Source organism: Halichoerus grypus, chromosome 8, assembly GCF_964656455.1.
Source record: "Halichoerus grypus chromosome 8, mHalGry1.hap1.1, whole genome shotgun sequence".
NCBI lineage: Eukaryota > Metazoa > Chordata > Mammalia > Carnivora > Phocidae > Halichoerus > Halichoerus grypus.
Window position 1 is genome coordinate 109,160,202 of NC_135719.1, and position 23,275 is coordinate 109,183,476.

General features: G+C 33.7%; 1 protein-coding gene across 9 annotated transcripts in view; it reads left to right on the forward strand.

Annotated features, from left to right (window-relative positions):
* The window catches only part of KTN1 (kinectin 1), a 107,722-nt gene that overhangs the window by 53,034 nt on the left and 31,413 nt on the right, over nt 1-23,275 (forward strand). For 5 of the 9 annotated variants that reach the window (XM_036113889.2, XM_078053742.1, XM_078053743.1 and 2 more), the window contains exons 8-27: nt 2,269-2,375; nt 3,184-3,316; nt 4,689-4,776; nt 7,290-7,456; nt 7,876-7,944; nt 9,402-9,439; nt 10,110-10,200; nt 10,572-10,640; nt 11,154-11,191; nt 11,345-11,426; nt 12,235-12,303; nt 17,529-17,563; nt 17,977-18,067; nt 18,728-18,796; nt 19,414-19,451; nt 20,346-20,436; nt 20,597-20,665; nt 21,754-21,791; nt 22,662-22,752; nt 22,829-22,897. In XM_036113889.2, the coding sequence (XP_035969782.2) occupies nt 2,269-2,375; nt 3,184-3,316; nt 4,689-4,776; nt 7,290-7,456; nt 7,876-7,944; nt 9,402-9,439; nt 10,110-10,200; nt 10,572-10,640; nt 11,154-11,191; nt 11,345-11,426; nt 12,235-12,303; nt 17,529-17,563; nt 17,977-18,067; nt 18,728-18,796; nt 19,414-19,451; nt 20,346-20,436; nt 20,597-20,665; nt 21,754-21,791; nt 22,662-22,752; nt 22,829-22,897 (1,542 nt within the window). The remainder of the gene's footprint in view (nt 1-2,268; nt 2,376-3,183; nt 3,317-4,688; nt 4,777-7,289; nt 7,457-7,875; nt 7,945-9,401; nt 9,440-10,109; nt 10,201-10,571; nt 10,641-11,153; nt 11,192-11,344; nt 11,427-12,234; nt 12,304-17,528; nt 17,564-17,976; nt 18,068-18,727; nt 18,797-19,413; nt 19,452-20,345; nt 20,437-20,596; nt 20,666-21,753; nt 21,792-22,661; nt 22,753-22,828; nt 22,898-23,275) is intronic. The other 4 variants (XM_078053740.1, XM_078053744.1, XM_078053745.1 and 1 more) reach the window with 1 other exon arrangement.

The following is a 23,275-nucleotide window of genomic DNA, read 5'->3' on the forward strand; positions in this document are numbered from 1 at the left end:
TTCCTACTATCTTCTTCTTCTTCTTTTTTTTAAAAAAAGGGTTTTTTTTCAGGGGTGCAGGTCTGTGATTCATCAGTCTTATATAATTCACAGCGCTCACCATAGCACATACCCTCCCCAATGTTCATCACCCAGCCACCCCATCCCTCCCACCCCCCACCACTCCCAACAACCCTCAGTTTGTTTCCTGAGATTAACAATTCCTTGTATCAGTGAGATCATATGATACTTGTCTTCCTCTGATTGACTTATTTCGCTTAGCATAATACCCTCTAGTTCCATCCACATCGTTGCAAATGGCAAGAGTTCGTTTTTTTTTTTTTTTTTTTTTTGATGGCTGTGTAATATTCCATTGTGTGTGTGTGTGTATATATATATATATATATACCACATCTTCTTTATCCATTCATCAGTTGATGGACATCTAGGCACTTTCCATAGTTTGGCTATTGTGGACATTGCTGTTATAAACATTGGGGTTCACGTACCCCTTTAGATCACTACATTTGTATCTTTGGGGTAAATACCCAGTAGTGCAATTGCTGGGCCATAGGGTAGCTCTATTTTCAACTTTTTGAGGAACCTCCATACTGTTTTCCAGAGTGGCTGCACCAGCTTGCATTCCCACCAACAGTGTAGGAGGGTTCCCCTTTCTCCGCATCCTTGCCAACATCTGTCGTTTCCTGACTTGTTACTTTTAGCCATTCTGACTGGTGTGAGGTGGTATCTCATTGAGGTTTTGGTTTGGATTTCCCTGATGCCGAGTGATGTTGAGCACTTTTTCATGTGTCTGTTGGCCATTTGGATGTCTTCTTTGGAAAAATGTCTGTTCATGTCTTCTTGGGCCAGTGATTTTTTGAATTATTTCCATTGCTAGCTGATACTTCAATTTGGAAGCTCTCGTCATCACCTCTAATTTAACATATGTCTAAAATCAAACTCTTGCTTTTGATTAAGTTCTTATTTTCCAACATCTGAGGCATTATTATCCTTATGCTTGAATACTTTGCCTTCTCTCTCTTGCTCAGTTTACAGTTTTTTTCTGAAATCTTTAAGATACTTTATTTCAAGGTACTCTTGCATTCAGTTCTTAGACATCACCTCAGTTTATTATTTCATACTGGCATAATTATAGTGGCTTTTCAGTCTCTCATTTCCATTCTACCATGTAAATAGTATCAGATATTTGTTTCTAAGATATTATTTTGATCACATTGCTAGTCTCATGCTGAAAAGTTTTAAATTCTTCTTCACTGCTATCAAAGTCCCAGTGTTTTCCACAGAAAAACACTAATAGCAGAGAAGAAGTGAATGAATCTGTTGTCAGGTTCTTACAGTTTCCACTGCTTTGTGCTTTCACTTGACCCAATCCTCTATCTTTCCAACCCCCAGCCATTTGATATATTTTTTTCCCATTAATAAATGGGTTATTGAAGAACTGATTTTCCTAGTCTCAAGTGATTTTTTTCTTTTCCTTAACTGCTACTTATATTAATTTGGAAATTAGTCAAGTATTTGTAGTACTCTTATTAAGGGTGGAAGGTGATTTATTTTTTCTTTTTCTTTTATAGAAGCCAGGATATAGGTTCTATGTGATTTGTTCTCTGAAAAATAGATATATATCCTTTAATTTCTCTCAGTTGAATAGGTTTTCTTAAAATTATTAAGATTATTCCACATTCTAAAATGAGACCTATCCTTATGGGAATATGAGATTCAGTATTCTTTCTCTTGGTTCTGTAATTCTGAGATAAGAATTAAAAGGCCAGAATATTTTAGTGAGTAGATTTTTGCGTGATGAATTTGCCATCTATTTGGTTATAGCTCAGTTTGTAACTTAATATAAATGTGTTAAACATATTTTCAGTTTTTAAACTTTGATTACAAATCTTTCATTGAAAACTGCTGACATGAAATTGATACAGGATCAAGATAGGGTTATTCTGTAGGAGTCTGTTGGGTAGGAAAGAAATTCTAAGTCTTTTATTTCTAAAACAGCGTTTCTATTTGTATTTATTTTACATTTCCAGTATGATAGCAGCTAGTATCTACTTGCATTCTTGAATGTTGTGGCAGCTTGTATTTACTTTGCATTCACCACAATAAAAATGTAATTCATCCTTTAAATTTGTTTATATTTATTTGAGAAAGATGGTCCAAACTTCATTCTTTTGATTCTTTTTACATTCTCATTATAATAAAGTTTCTTTTAAGTTCATTTTGGCAGTCTTTGTTTCTAAAAATCTTATGTTTGTGAAATACTTTCAGTTCCAGCAAGTTCGTGAGCAGATGGAGGCAGAGATAGCTCACTTGAAGCAGGAGAATGGCATACTGAGAGATGCTGTCAGCAGCACTACAAACCAGCTAGAAAGCAAGTATGTTTCCAAATGCTTTATTTTTAATTGAATGGCAGGATATTTTCATTGAATGGCGGAATATTTTCTTGGACCATCAAAATGGTGTTTGATAGTGTTTGGTTAGACTTCTGTGTTTTACGTTTGTTTCTAAAATGAATTTTCAAAAACAATTTTCTTGCTATGTGAAGAACCTCTTCAGCTAAACTCTGTGATAAATATTAGTGGTAGCAGTGCAACATTGTCTACACATTTATGAAACTGAATATTTAAGTTTTAAAACATCTATCCCCTTTAACAGTAGTTCTTAAACTTCATTATTCTGAAGGGCATCTGGCATGTTCATTAAAAAAGCATATTCTTGAGTCCTACCCATAAAAGATTATGATTCAGTGGCTTTGAGGTGGAGCCCAGGAATCTGCATATTAAGACATATTCCTTGTGATGGTGATGAAATTGGCTCTGGGCTTTCCTTTGAGAAACTGCCTTAGAGAAGTGTTAGTCGCATGCTTACAAGAATAAGCACTCTGACTGATTTTAATAGATTTTCAGAACACCAGTTTGAGGGTGACACTGTTGACTTATGCTCATGAGTATGTAGCCATCCATTTTTCTTGATTATGGTGATTTTAGAATTTGTGTAATTGTTGCCAGAATGATTCAGAGATTATAGTCAACCAGACTTCATTATTAGTAGTCACTTAAAACATTTTCTTTTCACTTGGGTGTAAGTGGAATTACTCAGGAAAACAAATATCAGATATGTTTTGTTTATTCTTTTTATGTGTTTGTAATAATAGAAGGTTCCTAATCCAGTTACTGTTTTCAGGCAGTCTGCTGAACTAAATAAACTACGCCAGGATTATGCTAGGTTGGTTAATGAGCTAACCGAGAAAACAGGAAAGCTACAGCAAGAGGAAGTCCAAAAGAAGAATGCTGAACAAGCAGTTACTCAGTTGAAGGTGATCTATTCCCATCTTTATTTATCATTTCATAAATAATGTAGATATTATTATTTTTTTATTTATCTTTATCATTTCACAAATAATATAGATATTCAGTTCAGGGACCTAAATATGTATGTAGGTTTGAGAAATGTAGTTTGAGGCTTAAAGGAATCTGTAGTCTAAGTGTTCTGCCTGTGTAGAAGCATGTGCAGTAATGAGAGAATTGAATATAGGCTTGAGTCTGAAGTTAAAGACTGAAGATAGGAAAAATGAAATTTGCTGATGGACAGATACAAACAGAATTTCTTCTTTGGGCGGTTAGGGTTCACATGTGTGACGCAAAAATCAAGTGGTAAAAATTACCTTTAATATTATTTATCATCCATAACTTGGATTTTTCAGTAAGTTCAGTAGAGCATATTTTTCTTCCAGCATTGGAATAGATGATTTTCCTTTGCTTTAGCACAAGACCAAGAAATGCTCCAGTAGCTTTCACTTGAGCCGTAGTATTAAAAAAATCACAGTTTCTTTAGATACCAGAATGGTACTTAGTACCATGAGAAGCTCCTGCTGAGAAGTGATGCATGGGGTTGCTCAGGCTACAGAGGAATAGATTTGTTTCTTTTGCATCTTACAGCATATGCACATTGAGTAGAATGGTGAATAGAATTGTCCTTTCCTCTTTTTACTGGGGAGAGGATTTATTGAACATATAGTTCAATTTGTGTAAGTCCAGTGTATTAGATTCCTTCCTGGGTCATTGGTAGAATCATACCTAATACCAGTTCCAGAGTGGTAGGGGTTAAAAGGACTTTGAGAATAATTGAATGTGGAAAATAGTGCAATTTGTTTTCTTGAAGTTTTTATGGGTCCCTGTGGGAGATTGATATAATTGTCCTTTTATTCAAAATTTGTCTTGGCTGGTGTGTTTACTGCTGGCACTTATAAATATGGAAGTTCCATATGGATATGGATAAGCAGATAAATGATACTAAAGACCATAGTCATCATTGAAGTGTTGTGCTCTATCTCAAAATTTGAATTTTAGGTTCCTACTGGGATTTAGCAGTAAAGATACCATCCTGTCTTTTGAAAGCCTATCAGCTGCAGAAAATAAAGATGGGAAACAGATCATAGCTAAATAGGTCAGATATATACATAGTAGTAGCTATAGTGATCTACCTGCACAAATATTTGGTTTTTGTAAATCCTGCATTTTGGAGGGTAGAATGACTGTGGCTGATATCTTTGTATAAGTCTGGGCATATCTGCATATTTTATTAATGTAGGAGACTGATGGAATAAGCAGTTTTGTGACAAGAGTAAAGAGGATGCCTTTTTTTTTTTTTTGAAATCCTGTGATTGTGCTGACTTCACCTTTTTCCAGGTTCAGCTACAAGAAGCTGAGAGAAGGTGGGAAGAAGTCCAGAGCTATATCAGGAAGAGAACAGCAGAGCATGAGGCAGCACAGCAAGGTAAGGGGAGAGGTATTCATGTAAATTTAGTATATAGTCCTGGGTTAAATTTTCTCCCCTCTCTATATACGAAGAAAGTATGATTTGACCTTTTTGTTAAGGCCAATAAAAATAGCTTTTGCACTTTCGGAGTACCTTTATTTTTTTAAGATTTCTTAGAATTTCTAAAATAAATTCTCTACTAGCTTTATCCTGAAGCATTAAGTTGCAGATAAAATTATAGTTTATAATAGGGTAATAGGAACCTAGTTTGTGTGTTTTCGTTTCTGTAGTTATGTCCTTTGGTTCCTTGATTACCTCTATTTTTTGTTTGTAAGGAAGGACTCACTTTCTGTATTGTGAAGAGAAAGTAAGATCATTACCATTTCAAATAGTTGACTTAAAACAGTCTACTTAAATGCTAAGTTTCGTTACTTATTCTTAATTTGATGACTCCATCTGGGAGATAATGGAGCTTGTATTGTGTGTATTATTTGTCTCCATTACTCCTTTTCTCCTGTAAGAGTCAGTGTAGTAAATTATAGTTCCAAACAGTAGGATAGATCATGCAATTTTGGCTTTTTAGATCTTTGGTTTCCTCTGATTCCCCATGCCTGCCGTCCCTCCATTCCCGTATTTCCCTTTGGTTCCATATTTAAATATACCGGAGATACTTAAAGGCCTTTTTCTTTATACATAAAGTTTATGTCTATGTTAAGATACATTAGCTTATTTTTTAAAGTTATATTTTTTATTTCATCAATGAAGCACATATGAATTTTGACAAAAGAATTGAGCTATAAACTATATTTCTCTATAAACTATGTAACTGTAAACCATAAAACCTCTCTCTCACCAGAAGCAGTCATTTTTGCTTTTGGTATTCTCCATCATATTTCTAAATACACATACTATTTGTACACATACTGCTATCTCTTAATAGGTATCTGTTGACTTTTATTTCGGGGAAATGAGGTCTTAACTCCCACACCATTCCTCCCACCTTCCCCTCATTCTACCAATATGGTTACGCATACTTCTTGATCATGTCAGTATTCATTGTTGACATCATTATGACAGTGTAACTCAGTCCTGAGCCAAGAGAAATATTAAAACTGCAGTTCTTCTCATGAACAATGTTGTTTAATTTCTTGAGCTAATTATTGCTTTATGTTTTTAAGTTGTTTGATCCTTATTTTATGATTTAAAATTTTACCTATGGTTAAACTGTTACCCTCTCTCCTCTGCCCACCTCTCAACATATGAGGTAGTGGAGAGTCTTTTCAGTTTTTCCTTCTGGAGTCCTTCGTCTTCCTGTTCCAAGACTTGTGTGTTTTCTCGTTGGCTCCATAGCTGTCTTCCTGAGACTGTGTTCTGGATACTGTCACCACCATCTTTCTTGCTTTCCTCCCTTATTTAATCGCATATCTTTTAGTCCCATGGGAGTGTGCCTTTAAGTACATTGGTTAAGGCTTTGCATATCTGAAAATGTTTTTATTTTTTCTACCTTCATGCTTGATTGGTAGTTTGGTTGGATGGAGAGTTCTAGGTTATAAATAGTTTTTCCCACAGAAGTTTGAAGGCATTAATTCAGTGTTTTAACTTCCACTATTGCTGGTAAAGAAATAATTATGCTCTTCTGAGTTCTAATCCTGGATATGACCATTATGTTTAATTATAAGGAGTTCTTTTTTGAGTTGTGTTTCATTCTGTTATTAGTGTCTTGTTATGGCAGTAACATCTTAAAATATGCACACACATGCATTTTCTCTTTTTCCCTATATTTGCCTCTCTTCCTTGGTGGTAGTGGTGGTGGACTTGTTTATTTTATGGGGCCAAGAGGTAGCTCTTACGATACCTAGTATCGCCATTTCCTGAGCCTTTCCAGATTTCCTGAACACCTTTCCCTTCCAAGTTAGTGATTATCTCTCCATTCATTTTATCTTAATTTCTGGATTTGGAGTTAGTTTGATTGCATCAAAGATAGTTTGTGTTTGTTTCTCATTTTCTTTGTTGTTTTGGGGTCATTGCTAAGAAGAGAAGCAGACAGAAAAGTTGTACTTCATTCTACACCAGGACATTGTCAGCCATCAACATCTTTTTCTGTTTTCCAAGTAGGAAAGTATAGGGAATTTATAAGAGATTCACTTGATAACTTACTAAAGTGTCTTTGGGGAAATAAAGAATGCTTTCAAGAAATGATAAAATAGTTTTAAACATTCATGTACCATTCACTTAACACATTTTTGAGTATGTACTGTGTACCAAGCCTTGGACACTGCTCTGGATATAGAGAAAAGGCAGTTTCTGTTTTCAGAAAGCTTACTTCCTGGGCGAAGAGAAGAATTAGTACAGTGTGGCAGGTTCTATGATAAAGGTAAGCCTAGAATGCACAGGGGAGCCATGTGCAGGAGGGGAAGAAGAGGAGAGATTCAAGGAATTTTTTTCTGGAGGAGATAATGCATGTGCTAAAGATGAGTGGTAGTAACCAGGCAAAGGAAGAGAACTTTGTAAAATGCTATGTTTTGTTACAGATTTACAGAGCAAATTCGTGGCCAAAGAAAATGAAGTACAGAGTCTGCATAGTAAGCTCACAGATACTTTGGTATCAAAACAACAGTTGGAGCAAAGACTAATGCAGTTAATGGAATCAGAGCAAAAAAGGGTGACCAAAGAAGAATCTTTACAAATGCAAGTTCAGGTATCTAATTCTCTCTCTCTTTTTAAAAAATAAAGGTAGGCAGTGGCTGGATGTGTCTCTGTAGAAGAGAGCGGATAGTCTACCTTATCCTAATTGTGGAGTGGTGATGAATAATTATAACTTAATTTTTGAGCAGTTGTCACAATATGGTGTGTTTGAATATGTGCTTAAAGATGTCCTCACAGTCTTAAATTCTTTGTGTTAGATTAGGGGCAACACAACTTACTCTTAATTTTTACCTTCTACAACAACTCTCAAAATAGAGTCCCTAGTCATTGTTGTTTAAATTATGGCTTTGGAATCTAAGAATGCCTTTTTAAAGATAAACAAGTTTGTACCTCATTTTGTTCATGTACATTGGTATATTTGTTAACAGCACACTTTCCCCCCCTCTCCTTTTTGGTTGTTACTTATGAAAGGATATTTTGGAGCAGAACGAGGCTTTGAAAGCTCAGATTCAACAATTCCATTCCCAGATAGCAGCCCAGGTAATTGTGCTTTCATATTGCTTGTCATTTCTAATGTATATTATAATAATATAATATGAAATATATATAATTTAATAATGACATTATATAATAAATAATATAATATAATTCTTAGCCATTAAATTAATCACCTGAATGCCTGTTGAGTGCCAAGCACTGGATTAGTAGTTGGGAAACTAGTCCATGAATCAACAGTGATGATTCTGATAGCTAAGCACTCTGATAATTATGTATAGTGCTGTGGGAAAACACCAAGAAAAAAATCCAAATCCAACTAATAGAGAGTTTCTACCATAGAAGGAAGAAATGTGCATAGTCTTGACACAGAACAGAAGAAATTGGCCAAATGGTGTTAGGAATAGTGGTTTATGTATTAAAAATGCTTAGTAAATACTGACTAACCATAAGGGAAAACTTTATATACACTCAGGTGGTAGCAGTATGTTAATAATGTAATACTATATGTTAATACATAATCTCAGATTGTAGGCAAAAAGATCATTTTAAAACTTCTGTTCACTGAGTGGGGATACCTTCCAGAGTTTTGCAAGTTGTATTGTTAGACCTGTTATTCTTTGGCAACATTGCTGTGAAACATAGATATAAAGTGTATATATCTATAATACAACATTAAGAAAAAAGAAAAAAACTTGTAAGTACTTATTTCTGTGATATACATACTGTTCATTTCAATTTCAGCTCCTCAACTTTAAAATTCTAAAAATTGTAGAAAAAGTACTAGCTTTTTCTATGTTAAAAAGTAATTTTAACATTAAAAACTTGTTTTTGAGATTCAGGCAATTTCAAACTCCCAAAACTATGAGATTGCACATATTTTTTTCTAGTTGTTTTCTTTGTAGAAACTATAGTCTAAAATGAATTGGGTAAGAATTTTTTACTATAGAAGAGTATGTTTGTATGTCAGTGTACATATATATATAAATTATCAACTCCAAGTGAATTGAAATATTAAGTTAGCTGAGAAGGTAGCTCTAGAAAATTTACCAGGAATTAAATACTTAGAGAATGCTATAAGTATGTTTTTGAAAAGTAAAGATGAGCATGGTTATTACCAAATGACTTAATTGTTATCTTAACCATGAACTGTATCATTTTATTATTGGAAGTTGTTACTAAGATAAAGATGAAACATGGCCTTTGTAGGTGTTTTTCCTGTATATTTGGTACTTGGTCAGTTATATAATTTCCAGGCCTGGCAATTTGTTCTCATTTGAACTGTCTTATGCTATGTAATTCCCTAATACTGGTTGTTGGTGATCAAAGTTGCTTTCAGAATAATAGCTACTATTTATTGAACACTCATCATGGGCCAGATACTACCTTGACAACTTGATATACATTAATTTCTTTTAATTTTTAAAGCTCTGTTTGATTATTGTACAACTTTTAGACTTTTTCTTAAATGCTTTTATGTTGACACTGTTTTTCTTTCTTAGACCTCCGCTTCAGTTCTAGCGGAAGAGTTACATAAAGTGTAAGCCTGCCTTTCTACACTTCTCTTGTAATTGCTTAGTCACCACTAAATGATAACCTGTTCCATCAACACTTATGATTTACTTTATATTCTGACTTGTTCAGAAAATACTCTTAACTAGATCTGGAGCAATTTTTGCTCTCCTCCCTCAGTGAGTTGAGTTCCTAAACAATGCACATTTTGTGTTTTTATGTCTTCATCATAAAAAGAGTTGGGGAGCCTTTTTGTATTGGGAAGAGAGAATTGTGGTTTGAGATTAATGGAAGTAAGTTAGTTTTTGTGCCTAGTAAGTAGTTTTACCTATTCTGTATTTCAACTGTATGGTGGTATACCCAAAACAAGGTTGTGTTTTTAGTATATTTTTTAATTTGCATAGACAGGGCTCACTTGAGTTCAGAAGACCTAAAGTCTGGCTTTGGCATTACCAGGTTTGCGAGCTTAAAATAATTACTTCTTTTGACCTCAAGTTTTAAAAAAGGGGTATGTATCTTAGGGAGTTGTAGTAATGTATGTGATAGATATTACTAAACTAAAAGGAGCTACAGAAATGGAGGGTGCAGATGCATGAGAAACTACTTAAGTAAGCATGAGCATATTTAAGGCTTTTAATCCTTTGATTTGTGACTTGACTTCAAAATGTTTATATGTAAAAATGTATTTCCTGTTAAAGGATTGCTGAAAAGGATAAGCAGATAAAACAGACTGAAGATTCTTTAGCAAATGAACATGATCATTTAACAAGTAAAGAGGAGGAACTTAAGGTACAGTAATCCTGATAAATGGCAACAGTATTTTATAAACATTGAATTACCCTGATATGGTAATCAGTATGACCATCTATGAAGAATGGAAAATACTCTAAAGTCATTTGAAAAGTGTCTACTCTTTATTAAACTACAAAATCCTCTTTAGCCTTCCAAGAAGAGAAGTTCAGAGGGCTTTTCTCACATGACGTAATTCACAGTAATTTGGGAAATATGCTAAATAACAGGAATTGATGATTTCCTTTTCCTATTTAAGAAATTGTGATTTGAGGCCTTTGCCTTGAGACCTTTACTTAGGTAGAAGAGATGCTTTACCAATTTTAAAGTCAGTTATGTTAAATATTTTTAATATTTCCTTCTTATTCTAGGATATACAGAATATGAATTTCTTGTTAAAAGCCGAAGTGCAAAAGTTACAGGCCCTGGCAAATGAACAGGTAGATCTTTATTGCTGTTGAGCATTTACTTCAGAATTTGACCTTGTCTATACTTACTATTGCAAGCCCTAATTTCATTCATATACATAGTAAATATAATGGTTACTTGTGTCTGGCTGCATGGCATATTGTTGAAAGCCTCTTCTATTTGACCGTGACACTCAAAACCCACCTACATAGTACTATTTTCATGTTGAAACTCATGTTTGATCAAATGAATTGATCACATTTAAGATCTCAGAAGAATCCATGAAAACATTGTTAATGTGCTGATTTGTTTTAGCTTTCTGCCATTTAATCAAAAAAGGATATACTTTTATTTGGATAAAATTTGACCAGTGAGAAGTCCAAAATACTGGACAGCAAAATGTATTACAGAAATGTGTAGATATTGCTTTAACTTTTACTTCAAATATATGGAAATACAGCTTTTCGGTATATAAAAATAAGGGAAAGAATAGTTTGGAGTGCTTCCTAAGAAATGGTTTGATTCTCATCCCATTCCAAACACAGGCTGCTGCTGCACATGAACTGGAAAAGATGCAAAAAAGGTGAGTAAAGCGTTGCTGTACATGGAGCCATTCGTACATTTATATTCAAGTATAATTGCAGAAGTTATTGGTACTCATAACTGATAGTTGTACATATAATTTATGTAAACCTTTGTATGAATTATTTTGATTGATTTTTTTTTTTTCTCATAGTATTCATGTTAAGGATGATCAAATAAGATTGCTTGAAGAACAGCTACAGTGTGAAATTTCAAACAAAATGGAAGACTTTAAGGTTTGTGATTAAGCTTGTCAACTGAGCTTAGAACAACCTTCTATAGTTTTCAGTTGAAATGAGTCTAGAAATACTAGTTTTTTATATGAAATCACCCTGAAGCAATGTTTCTATAGTTTATTTGGGGCTTATACAGACAGTGAATGTTATCATATACTTTTTGCCTAGATTATCTTATCTGTTCTTATAATAGACTTTTGATATTTGTTTTGCTTCAGTCTTTGCTGTAGTTTCCATTTGGTAGTTTGTGATGGTTTTAACTGCCTCCATTGTCGGTGCAGTGCTAGCTTCTGGTCACGGCCACTCAGCTTGAGTATTGGAAAGCAGTCTTATTGCTGGGGTGCATCTCTTCATGTGTATGAGACTTGCATTCTTCTTTTTCTTTTTTTTTGCTTTTATTTAATAAGAATCCTGTAAATATTCACTTAAGAAAGCAGAATTTCCCGGAATCCATTGGCACAAGTGGTTTCAGTTCTTTGAAATACATGTGAAACACTGTTTTGGGACAAAGCACATGACTGAATTGGGGGGCTTAGTCGAAACTTGTTTTAGAGGTCATTGTACATGTAGTTTATACTAGTACTGTATTTCTATATTTTGGAAATATATTCACTGAAAATGAAAAATGAAACCACATGAGATTTGCATTGTTATATCAGTATATAATTCACCTGTCACTTTAAGAATACTTGAAGGGATAATATGGGTTTGAATTGGGGGGAATTGATTTTTTTTTTTTTTAACCTATTCAAATGATTGCTTTGTTATCTTTCTTAATAAAACAGTAAATTGAGATTTCTTTTTTCAGATTCTAAATGACCAAAACAAAGCATTACAATTAGAAGTTCAGAAGCTACAAACTCTTGTTTCTGAACAGGTAAGGCTTTTCATGAATTACAAGGCAGAAATATCTAATATTAAAAAGATCTGGTTCTTCTTAAATATTAACCAACTCGTTCATTTTGAGGAGTTTTGCTCAAGTATGGATGTATCTTTTCATTGCATTTCTGTTCATCTTGTGCTTATCAAGTGTCTAAGGAAAATATTTTTTCTTCCCTGAGGGGAAGCTAATGCTCACTTCCTTTTTATAAGCACTTAAAAAAAAGTGCAATAGAATACATAAAAAGCATTTAAGTCATTTTGATACATTTGGCTCTCAGGATAAAAATCTTTCACTTTTGGAGCCTTTTTTCTAAGGCAACATGGTTTCTTAAAAAAGAGTGGGTTTGAAACCTGCTACCAGCACTTAAAAGCGTAGTGATGTTGATCAAATTGCTTAACCTTTCTGAGACCTTTCATTCCAAATCTTTCACACTGAGATTTTATTTACATCATAAGCTTGTTAGATTTAAATGGGGACGTTTATGTGTAGTGCTTAGCCTGGTGATTGGCATTAAGCAGGCATCTTAAACCTTAATTGCTTTCCCTTGGAATATTTATTTTTTCATCTCCTCTCTACCCCCTGCTGTCATCAGACTCTTCTATATTTATAGTAAGCCATCAAAACTATAGCAGCCTTAGTAAGCATGGCTTCATAAACTAGAGCCCCAGGCAGTGTCCATCCTATGGCTGTTCCTAAGAGTTGACTTCAGACTTTTCTCCTACAGAGCTCTTCAGATTGCAGTGTTTAAAAATATTCTAGAAGCTCTTGATATTAGATGACACATTAAAATAGAAGCTTTGAATGTTTTTCTAATAGTGTTAAATTTGGGAGCTTGTATTAGAAGCTGAAGTGTAAGTTACCGCAAATGATAGCACTTCCTTTCACAGATGCATGCTTTCTTTTTTATTTTAAAATTCACATTGTGCAGGTATTGAATTGGCGTAAAGTAGCTGTGCCAAATACTGTGGAAGTATTTGTTAACATCTGTTTAAGAAATAATCTACTTATTCTCCTCCCCCTCTTGAATATTTAGTAAGTGCCTTGAGTATTCTTTATCACTTTGTATATAGTTTACCCTTGCAAACAAAAGGCAGTAGAGGAGATAATGCTAAACTGATGATATTTAGTGCAGTGCGGGGACATGACTTCATGCCACTGTAATCCTAAAATAATTTTTTAAGTCTTATTCTTAAATCTTATTCTTGTTTCTCATTGTTGTGGTATAGCTTATAAAATACATTTCATCAATTGTAAGAATTCTTCCCCTCAATTTATCATCTCTGAAGTCTGGATGTATCTTACAGTCTCTGGTTACAGTTTAGCTGGCAGTGTTTAAAATTTTAGTAGCTACATAAAATACCAGGTGTGAGATGCAACATTAATGACTTGGAAGAGGTAAAATGTGATCGATGATTTTTGGTTGTGTTACTTCTTACCCAGAAAAGCAGAATGTTGAGTTGTGAGTTGGTTATAGAGATTCTGGAACACTTATTTCAGTGTATAAGGTTTTAAATACTTCCTTAAATTAACTTCACGGGAGGTAAAACAAATGCCTAGAAATGTATGACTCTGTCCTGGAATTCCACTATTAAAGGTGCTGGTAACTATTACATGTTAAAAAAAAAAAACAAAAACAGGAATCTTTACAAATCTTTTAACTTTTAGAATCTTTTAATCTTTTAGTTCTGTACTAAAAATGTACTCTCCATCATTAGACAAGAACAAAACCACTAGCCTTACATTTTTCTTTTCCTTAAAGAGAATATGATGACTTAAGAATTGCCATTCTAATATCTTACGTAAGATTCCCCGTATGTGTGGAAGTTAATATTAAAAAAGAAAACCCCCTAATTTCTACCTTAACTGAATCAGCCTTCTATCTACTACTAAGGTTTCCATGTACTTTTAGATATTCTGTTAAAATAACAACTTTTTTCATGAGATAGGTTTTGTTTTAATGAATAGTTTTAGGAAGTTTAATGAACAGTCCACAAAACAAAATTTTATAGCCACATTTTTAAAATTTATTTCAAAGAATTTGATTAGGGAAAACTTACTTTGTGGTACTAATTTAAGATTTGCTCTTTGGTAATTCTTAGAATTTTTCTTGTTCTTAAAGCTCTCTCTTTTAAAAATAGTTTAGAAAGCATGTAACTATGATGGTGTATTTTGGTTATAGTTGTGACTTAGTTCTCTCGGCAGACCAAAGAACCATCTCTTTGGCTTCTTCTCTGGTCATTTTTATTGCTATCACTAGTGAAAGAAGAGATGAAGATTAGTATAATCTTAATTTCTTCGATTTCCACCTTTCTTTAACCCCTTCCTATCCAGCAGTCAGAATTCTAAGTGACAGTTGAGAGATAAACAGTTTAGTTACGTAAAAAAAAAAAAAAAAAAAATCAGTCTTTTTGCTCCATGGATTTTTATCTGGGAGGAAAAGATTGAGGTTATTGAAACAGAAACCAGTGATGGTGCCAAGTTGTTGTTTCTTTAGGTGTAGGAGGCAGAAAGACAACAAATACCAGGTAAGATAACCTGTTTATCCATTAAAGAAGGGAAGGCTCCATGTGGATATAAGCCTGTATGATAATCCCAGTGATGCAAATAAATCAGTTACTAGGATCTCATTTATTCAAAATAAAATAAAACTTCTGGGGAGGCAGGGTTCTGAGTTATCCTTTTTTTTTTTTTATAGCAAAGGAGCAGCATTTTTATTCTTTAGTAGATTTTTATTAAGTAAAAACTATAGGAGTAGGAAATTTTTTCTCTTTGCCCTGTTGCCTGTTTGTGTTTTATTGCAAAAGAATTTATTATTTATTTATTATTGTATAAAATGTAGTTTTGGAAATCGTCTGGGGAGAACAAAATTGGATTGGGTTAGGCCAATAATATATAAAGTAAAAAGGTTGGATGGATGCTAAGCTGGTCACTTTTTCTGCAATTGAATATTTGATAAGGTGATGAGCAACAGTACATGTTAAACTGTAACTTTGTTAAAGGAAATTAATTTCATTACATGTTTACATGTTTATGAATTGAGTATATGCTAGATGCTGTGCTCCATGCTGAAGCTACAGAGATGAATGAGACTTGGTTCCTGCCTTCAGGAATATAGCATTTAGTGTGGAGATAGATATGTAATACAGAAAAGTACGATGAATATAATTTTTGAACTGTCGTACAGGGTTAGAGGAAGAGATAATGAATTCTATCTGAAGGACAGTGAGGGTGAAGAGGTACCACAGAGAAGGGCCTGCCAAACTTGCCCAACAGCTCAAGGGAAATCCAGGCTAAGGGAATACAGTGTTAAAAGTCATGGCGGTGTGTGGCCAAAATGGTGTATTCAGAGTTAACTGGCATGTTGTAGAAGTGCAAAGTATGCAGTGTAAGGAGTAGAGAAAGATTGGCTAAGGCCCGATTATGAAGGACTTTTGTATGCTATGTACGGACCATGAACTTGATTTAGCATGTTGGTAAATCCCTGAAAGATATTGCAAGGATGAATAAGTGTTTTGTCAGCATTTTAGATCACTCTGGTAACAATGAGGTATTTGAATTTGTGTGGGGGAGAAGTGTGTAGGACTAAAGGTATAATACAAAAAGTGATTAAGGTGCAGATAACTTGGACTTAATAGTGTTGTCTTTTTAATTGAGATGTAATTGACATAAAACATTAGTTTGAGGTGGGCTTATGTGTAGATAATGTGAAATGATCACAACAATAAGTCTGGTTAATAGTTAACATTCATCACCATACACAGTCACAAATTTTTTGTTAAGTCTTTTTTTTTTTTTTTTTTAAGAGAGAGTGTGTGTGTTAGCTGGGTGGGAGTGGGGAGAGGTGGTGGGGGAGAATCCCAAGCAGGCTCCACATCCAGCGTGAAGCCGCGATGCAGGGCTCAATCTCTCGACTGAGATCATGATCTCATCTGGAATCAAGAGTCCAATGCTTAACTGACTGAGCCACCCAACTGCACCTGTTCAATCTTATATGAGATGGCCATCATCAAAAATAAAGATGGACAGAAACCCATCTTGGTGAAAGATTTGTAAACTTGTTGCATGATTTATTTTCATAGTTTATAAACCTGACTTAATATACTTTTGACAGCTCCGTCTCCTTTCTGGTGATAGGGAAATTTTTCCCGTTGGGAAGTTCTTCCTGTATCCCTCACAAAATATTCCTTATAGGCAACAGGCAGAGAGAAGAATAGTGCGGTACTGTGATATTTGAGATGAATGAAGCCGAGGGCCTAACCTAAGGCATTGAAGAAAAGGGGGTTAATTTTGGAAATATGTAAGAAGTGGAGTCTTAGGACTTGGATTTGGCAATGGAAAAATTAATAGTATTTGTGAAAATGGTTATAATAAAATTGGGGGAAAAGTAGGAAACTAGCAAAATTAGGACAGTACAGGTAGGGAATGGGATGGGCAGACAAAATGTTCAAAGCAAAACACCCGAAGCCTGTTTTGGTAGGCTGCTTAGCTGCCTGAAGGCTTGGGAATGCTAAGGAGGAAGCCCCTCTTCTGGATACAAAATAAATTATAGCAGTGGGGACTTTTGTGTTTCTGGGGAGATGCTAGAAGGGAAGTGGTTAAAAGTGGGGGTCAGCTTACATGTCATGTTTTAATGCCTTACAAAGAGAATATATTCATGTGTTGCTCCTGCAATTTATAATCAATTTTAAAACATTCTATATATTGGTCTAGGTGGTGGTCACATAATATCTACATGTTAAAAATTAATTGATTTGTATACAGGATTTTGCACTTGCCCATATAAATATTACACCTTAGTTTTTAAAAAGTCAAAAAATCAATTTAGAAGAAGAAAGAACAAAGTCTCCTTCCTCATCTTCAAGGCTTTAGAGCCTTGGATTTTTCATATTTGAAGAACAGAATTGACATAGAATTAAGGCAAATTCTCTTCTTTATTCTTAAACTTTTCTTTTATGGCAATTAAAAACTAACTCATTTTGCTAGCTCATAGTATACTTTATCTTTTTCTGTGTCTTTTGTGTAGCTGCTTCTCTTCTGTCTTGTGTTTTCTGAATTAAATAATTCTTTAATTATTAACAGTCTTCAAGTGTAGATCACCTTCCTAAATTTTGGATCTAATTTAAACAATTTTCATAGAATTATATTTTTAAACTAGTTTTGCCTCATGCAAACTTAGTAAAATTAAACTTTTTCCTTTTTTTGGGTGATTTTTATTTTAGCCTAATAAAGATGTTGTGGAACAAATGGAAAAATGGTAAGAGTTTAAGTTTTTCTTACTATATTTTAATGACTCATTTCTACCAAATTTGAGGTAACAGAATTATTAACTATATTAACCTAGATTCTTAAAGTGCTCTTTGTACTTCATAATGGAAGAAGGTGGTATGCTGTTGATTGGTTTGATTTGGGATTACGTTAGGTTTGTGGTGTTAGGTGTGGCAATGATTTTATTTATTTAGGCTAGCCTAAATAAGCATGTATTACTTGAACACATTTTACTTATTGGTAAAGAAGTACATTTAGACCATGATCAAAGATCCTCAGAAACCTTCCTAGAATTAAGTTTATAAGAAATGAGGGACACAGGAGTTGATTGATAGAAAATATTTAGCAGTGATAGCATTTACCTTGAAAAATAGTTAATATGTTTTAAATTTATGATTTCAGTATTCAAGAAAAAGATGAGAAGTTGAAGACTGTAGAAGAACTACTTGAAACTGGACTTATTCAAGTGGCCACAAAAGAGGAGGAACTGAATGTAAAACATTTTTGTACATTTGTTTTCCTTGTGGTTTGTCAGTGAACATGAAGGGGATTACTGTAATTTTTTTCCCATAACTTTTAAAACTTAATATTATTTATCCACATTTAATGAATATATGATACCCTTTTTCCATTAAATTTAACATTTTATTAGGAATACAAAAATGCATAGTTGATTGTAGCATTCACTGTCTTAATGAAATAGACACTTTTTTTTTGGTTTGTAATTTATGCTTCCACACCTCCACCATGCCCAAATGATAACTAACAGACTTCATAAATTCATGAAATAGTATTGGAGGCCAGGGAAAGGAGAGGCTCCAGTTCTGTTTTGTGATTATCATTAGTCCTAACTAACTTGATTAGGACAGGGTTGCTGCAAGAAATGTTTAAAGATGTATTTGAGTTTAGGGGGAGAAATGACTTTACAAGTGGTATACTGTGTGCTCTTAAGGTTGTGGAAACATAAGTAGAAATACTTGTGGGGATAAATGAATTAAATGGCTATCTCTAGAAGTTACAGAATTGTAGACATGTGACAAGGGCCTTCCAGAGAGGGAAAGAAGCAGCTAAAGAAAAATGAGAAATTAGGATATTTTGAAGATAGCTAATTTAGAAAGTAAAAGTTTGTTGTGCTTCTGTATCTTTGAAAAAGGCAATAAGAACAGAAAATTCATCTCTGATGAAAGAAGTTCAAGACTTAAAGGCTAAGCAAAATGATCAGGTAATGTATTCAGTAGATCCTGCAACTGTTCTCTTTTAAACAATGCACAGACCTGTTATGTTCATATAGAGCAGGTCTGTTGTTTATTCCTCCTTTCACCAATGTGGAATTTGTCAATCATAGTTTTAATCTGTGAATGATTAGGGACTTGATTAACAGTACTAGAAGCTGCAATTTATTGAATAATAGCTGTATTCCAGGCTCTGGGTAGAGTACTTTAGATAGGATGTCATTGCTGCTTACTGAAGTGATAAAAGTTTTGAGTGTACAAATATAAAGAAAGACTCTAAATAGCAGTAGAAGAAGCTGTCTGAAATAGGCAATTTCCTAGTTGTATTTTCTTCTTATCTGGTTAGAATTTTTAATTGTAACATGTATCTATTGATTTTTCTTTTGGCCTACACTTAACCATCAGTAGCCTTAAAGCTACTTTCAGAGTGCTTTTAATTTTCATAATTATAACATTAAAAAAAAACCTAGAAAGAATCAATTCCTGGGTTTACTGTTCTCATTTGGATTTTGGTATAGTGGAAAATTTAAGGATAATATACTTTTCTATTTCTGAATTCATTTATATTTTGAGCAAATTACTAAGTAGGATACTTTCCTATTTCCAGGTTTCTTTTGCATCTCTAGTTGAAGAACTTAAGAAAGTGTAAGTGATGACATTTTTAAACTGGTCTTTCTCTTTTGGTCCATTTTCTTAGTGCTCATAAATCTTGTTTTGTGCAATTTAAACAGCTGTATGTTAGTTTAACCTTCACTCTAGAATTTTTTACTGATGGATTAAGGGAATTTAGCTGTGCTTTCCTAGTGCAGTGTGATTGCTAAAACATCTATTTCTGTAATTGATTCCATTCATTTTCTTAACTTATGGCATCAAATTGTTAATTTTCTGTTTCTACAGTAAGAACTATTAAAAAAAACAACTAGGTTATACTGGATATAGAGAGCATGTATCCTCTTCTTGAACTCTGTAAATTTGATGCCATATTGTGTATACGTTCTGCTACTGCTTTCAGAACTCTGGAAGCCAGTATTGTTGAGAGAAACTTGATTCTTCCCAGTGTTCTTCAGGGTGCAAGTCTTACTAACATTCTCTGTGCACTTTCGAAGCAGGTCACCTGCTTCTCTTTGTGTGTATCAGCTTTAGCCATCTGGTATTTACTGATTAATTCTCATTTAGGAATACTTCCCCCCCCCCCTTTTTTTAAAGAGGGGGTGGGCAGGGGCAAAGGGAGAGAGAGGGAGAATCTTAAGCAGCCTCCACACTTAGTGCTGAGCCTGACGCTGGGCTTGATCTCAGCACACTGAGATCATGACCCAAGCGAAAATCGGGAGTGGTATGTATGCTTAACCAACTGAGCCACCCAGGCACCCCTCTAGGAAGACTTTAAGTATTTTTTTCCCTTCTTATCTGCAAGATACGTTGCCGTTTTACTTAAAATGGGAAGAGTTGATTTGGATGACCCCTGTTGGTGCTGTTTTTTTATGTCTTGGTGGATCGATGATTTCTATTAAAGTTCAATACTGCATTTCTTCATCTAAGGATTCATGAAAAGGATGGAAAGATCAAGTCTGTGGAAGAGCTTCTGGAAGCAGAAGTTCTCAAAGTTGCTAATAAGGAGAAAACTATTCAGGTATTGGGAGAGAGAAAACTGTGTGTTGGGTTTTTTTTTTCTTTTTTGTTTATCAACTTTAGTGAATATCATTTAATTTCATGTGTTTGTCTGTACATTGCATTTTATGTCAATTTCTGTGTTTCCATTGTCCAATCTTGTCTGTTTTGTCATTGTCAAGGATTTGAAACAGGAAATAGAGGCTCTAAAAGAAGAAATAGGAAATACCCAGCTTGAAAAGGCTCAACAGGTAAAAATCCCAGAGCCATAGCATGACAGATTTCTTAGTGTATGTGTATTTATGAGCTATTTGGTTTTTTTCTTGTTACTCAGAAAAAACTTTTAGTAGTATGCTGTAAGTATTTTGGGTTATGTACTTTTATTTATTTATTTATTTTTGCTTGATTTGAGAAAGTGTTCTTGATATTTTATTTAATATATTTTTTTACTTTTAAAGATTCTTTTCTAGAAAGTTTTCTGTATTAATGTTTCATTTTAGTTTGCCAACTTAAACACAAAACAGTTTGGTAAATCTTTTTTTAACTTTTTTTTTAATTGCATGGATTAAAATGTTTTGTTATAGAATATGTATTGCTCAACCTTTGTTTAGAGAACAAAGTACAAAGTTTGTTGGGGGATTTCAGAGGTAGCTGAGATTACTGGACATAGATGGGTTTTGGTGAATTTAATCTGATAAAGCTTCACTGAAAAAGGAGTGAGATTGCATGGAAATGAGGATTCATCCATTCATCCAACAGAGTTATTCAGCAGTATTTCCTGAGTTCGTTCTACTTGTGAAAGCACTGTGTTAATGATTTAAGATCATGTGTTGAAAGAAACAGGGTATGATAAAAAGATCACAGTTCTCTAATATAGACTGAGAGGTTAGGAAAATCTCTTGAGGAACTGACATTTAAGCCAAAATCTGAAGGAACTATGAGAAGACAGTGGGGGGTAAAAGTTGCTGTTGAATTACTGTGTATGATTTAAAAAAAAAAAAAAAGGGAGCACAATGTTGAGTACTGTTGAGTAGATAGATGGCTTTGAAGACTGGAAAGGAGCTCTGATACAGTAGAGAGGTATATGTACAGTTAATACTCTAATTTTCACAACTTTAGAATTATCACATTATTTAGACTTATTATTCATATTTTTATTTTGTTACTGTCATTTGAATCAAGAGAAGGCAAAATCCAAACACCTCTCATTTCGGCATGAATAATTCAGCTAGGATCTTTGTAATTTGAAGTGTACACATTTTAAAGTTTATCATAAAACTAAAGGTCAATTGAATGAATTATAAATTGCTTTTTTTCTGCTTTTTTCTTTGTATTTCAGTTATCTATTACTTCTCAAATTCAGGAGCTTCAGAACTTGTAAGTACCATTTCTCTCATTTCCCTTTAATATCTCTTTTCCACAAGTTAAATACAAGTATGTACAAGTCAAATACAAATCAAATACAGTTATAATGAAAATCATAGCTTCTTTTTATTTAATTTCAAGTAGTATTTTTAGGAATATGAAATTATATCTCAAAAAGTTATGGTTTCAAGTTTTTCATTAGGATTTAACTTAAGCTTTTTGATGGGAATGGGGATAGAGTGGAAAGTCTTATTTTTCATAATTTATAATCTGAATATGACCTCAGACTGAGATGTTGCTCTTTGCCCATTTTAATAGCCACTGTGAAACTGACTATATATTTCATAGCCAAACCAGAGGTAATAAGCTATCTAAATTTGCTGGTATTGATTTAAACAGGATGATACGGGGTGAGAGGAGGGCTACCCTAATTTATTCAATATCTGGATCTGCAGTGATAGATGGAACTTTTTTCTTTAATCATCCTATACCTTTTTTTTTTTTTTTTAAGATTTTATTTGAGAAAGAGCACACAGAGAGAAAGAGAGAGAAAACACAAGATGAGCAGGGGGAGGGGCAGAGGAAGAGAGAGAAGCAGGCTCCCGGTGGGGCTAGATCCCAGGACCCTGGGATCATGACCTGAGCTGAAGGCAGGCGCTTATCTGACTGAGCCACCCAGGCACCCTAATCGTCCTATACTTCTTAATTTATTATCTGCAAAATCTTGTATGCTTTTATACTTAAAATATTTGTTTTTTAGTTTATTTTATGTCAGTTTGGGCTGTAAGTACAACCTAGAATCTACTTCTCCAGTCGCCAGTAATTTTGCTTTGTATAGTTCTGTAATATTTTCACTGATAGTTCTTATTAACTTATTTTCAGATTAAAAGGAAAGGAGGAACAGTTGAATACCATGAAGACTGTTTTAGAAGAGAAGGAGAAAGACCTAGCTAATCGAGGGAAATGGTTACAGGTGAGAAGTTAAAAACAAAAGTAAACACCTTTTTTATACTTGAATATCAATTCAATTCATACCAATTCTTTTTCAGGATCTTCAAGAAGAAAACAAATCTTTAAAAGCTCATGTTCAGGAGGTAGCACAGCGTAACTTGAAAGAGGTATAGTATAAACAGATTACCAGCATATTACATAAAAAATGAGGAGTCTCTTTTTTACCATGCTAGAAAATAAAGAAGTTAGTATCTTCTCTGAGTTTACTTGCCATAAAAATTATTGTACCATAGTTGTGTTGTTGATAAAATAAGTTAAATTTTATCTTTGTCAAGTCTTTTGCCTGATTAGTCAACCTAAGCCTAAAAGCATTTCCTGTCCTTTTTGAGATTGACTCTTAAGTATCTGTGTTTAATTGGTATATTAATCTGTAATCCTTTAAGAAATGGATATAAAAAATACAGTTAAATAAAGTTCATTCTGTCTTTGTTTTATAAATGGCCTAATTTTAACATATAATTATGTTTTTATTTATTTTTGTTTTT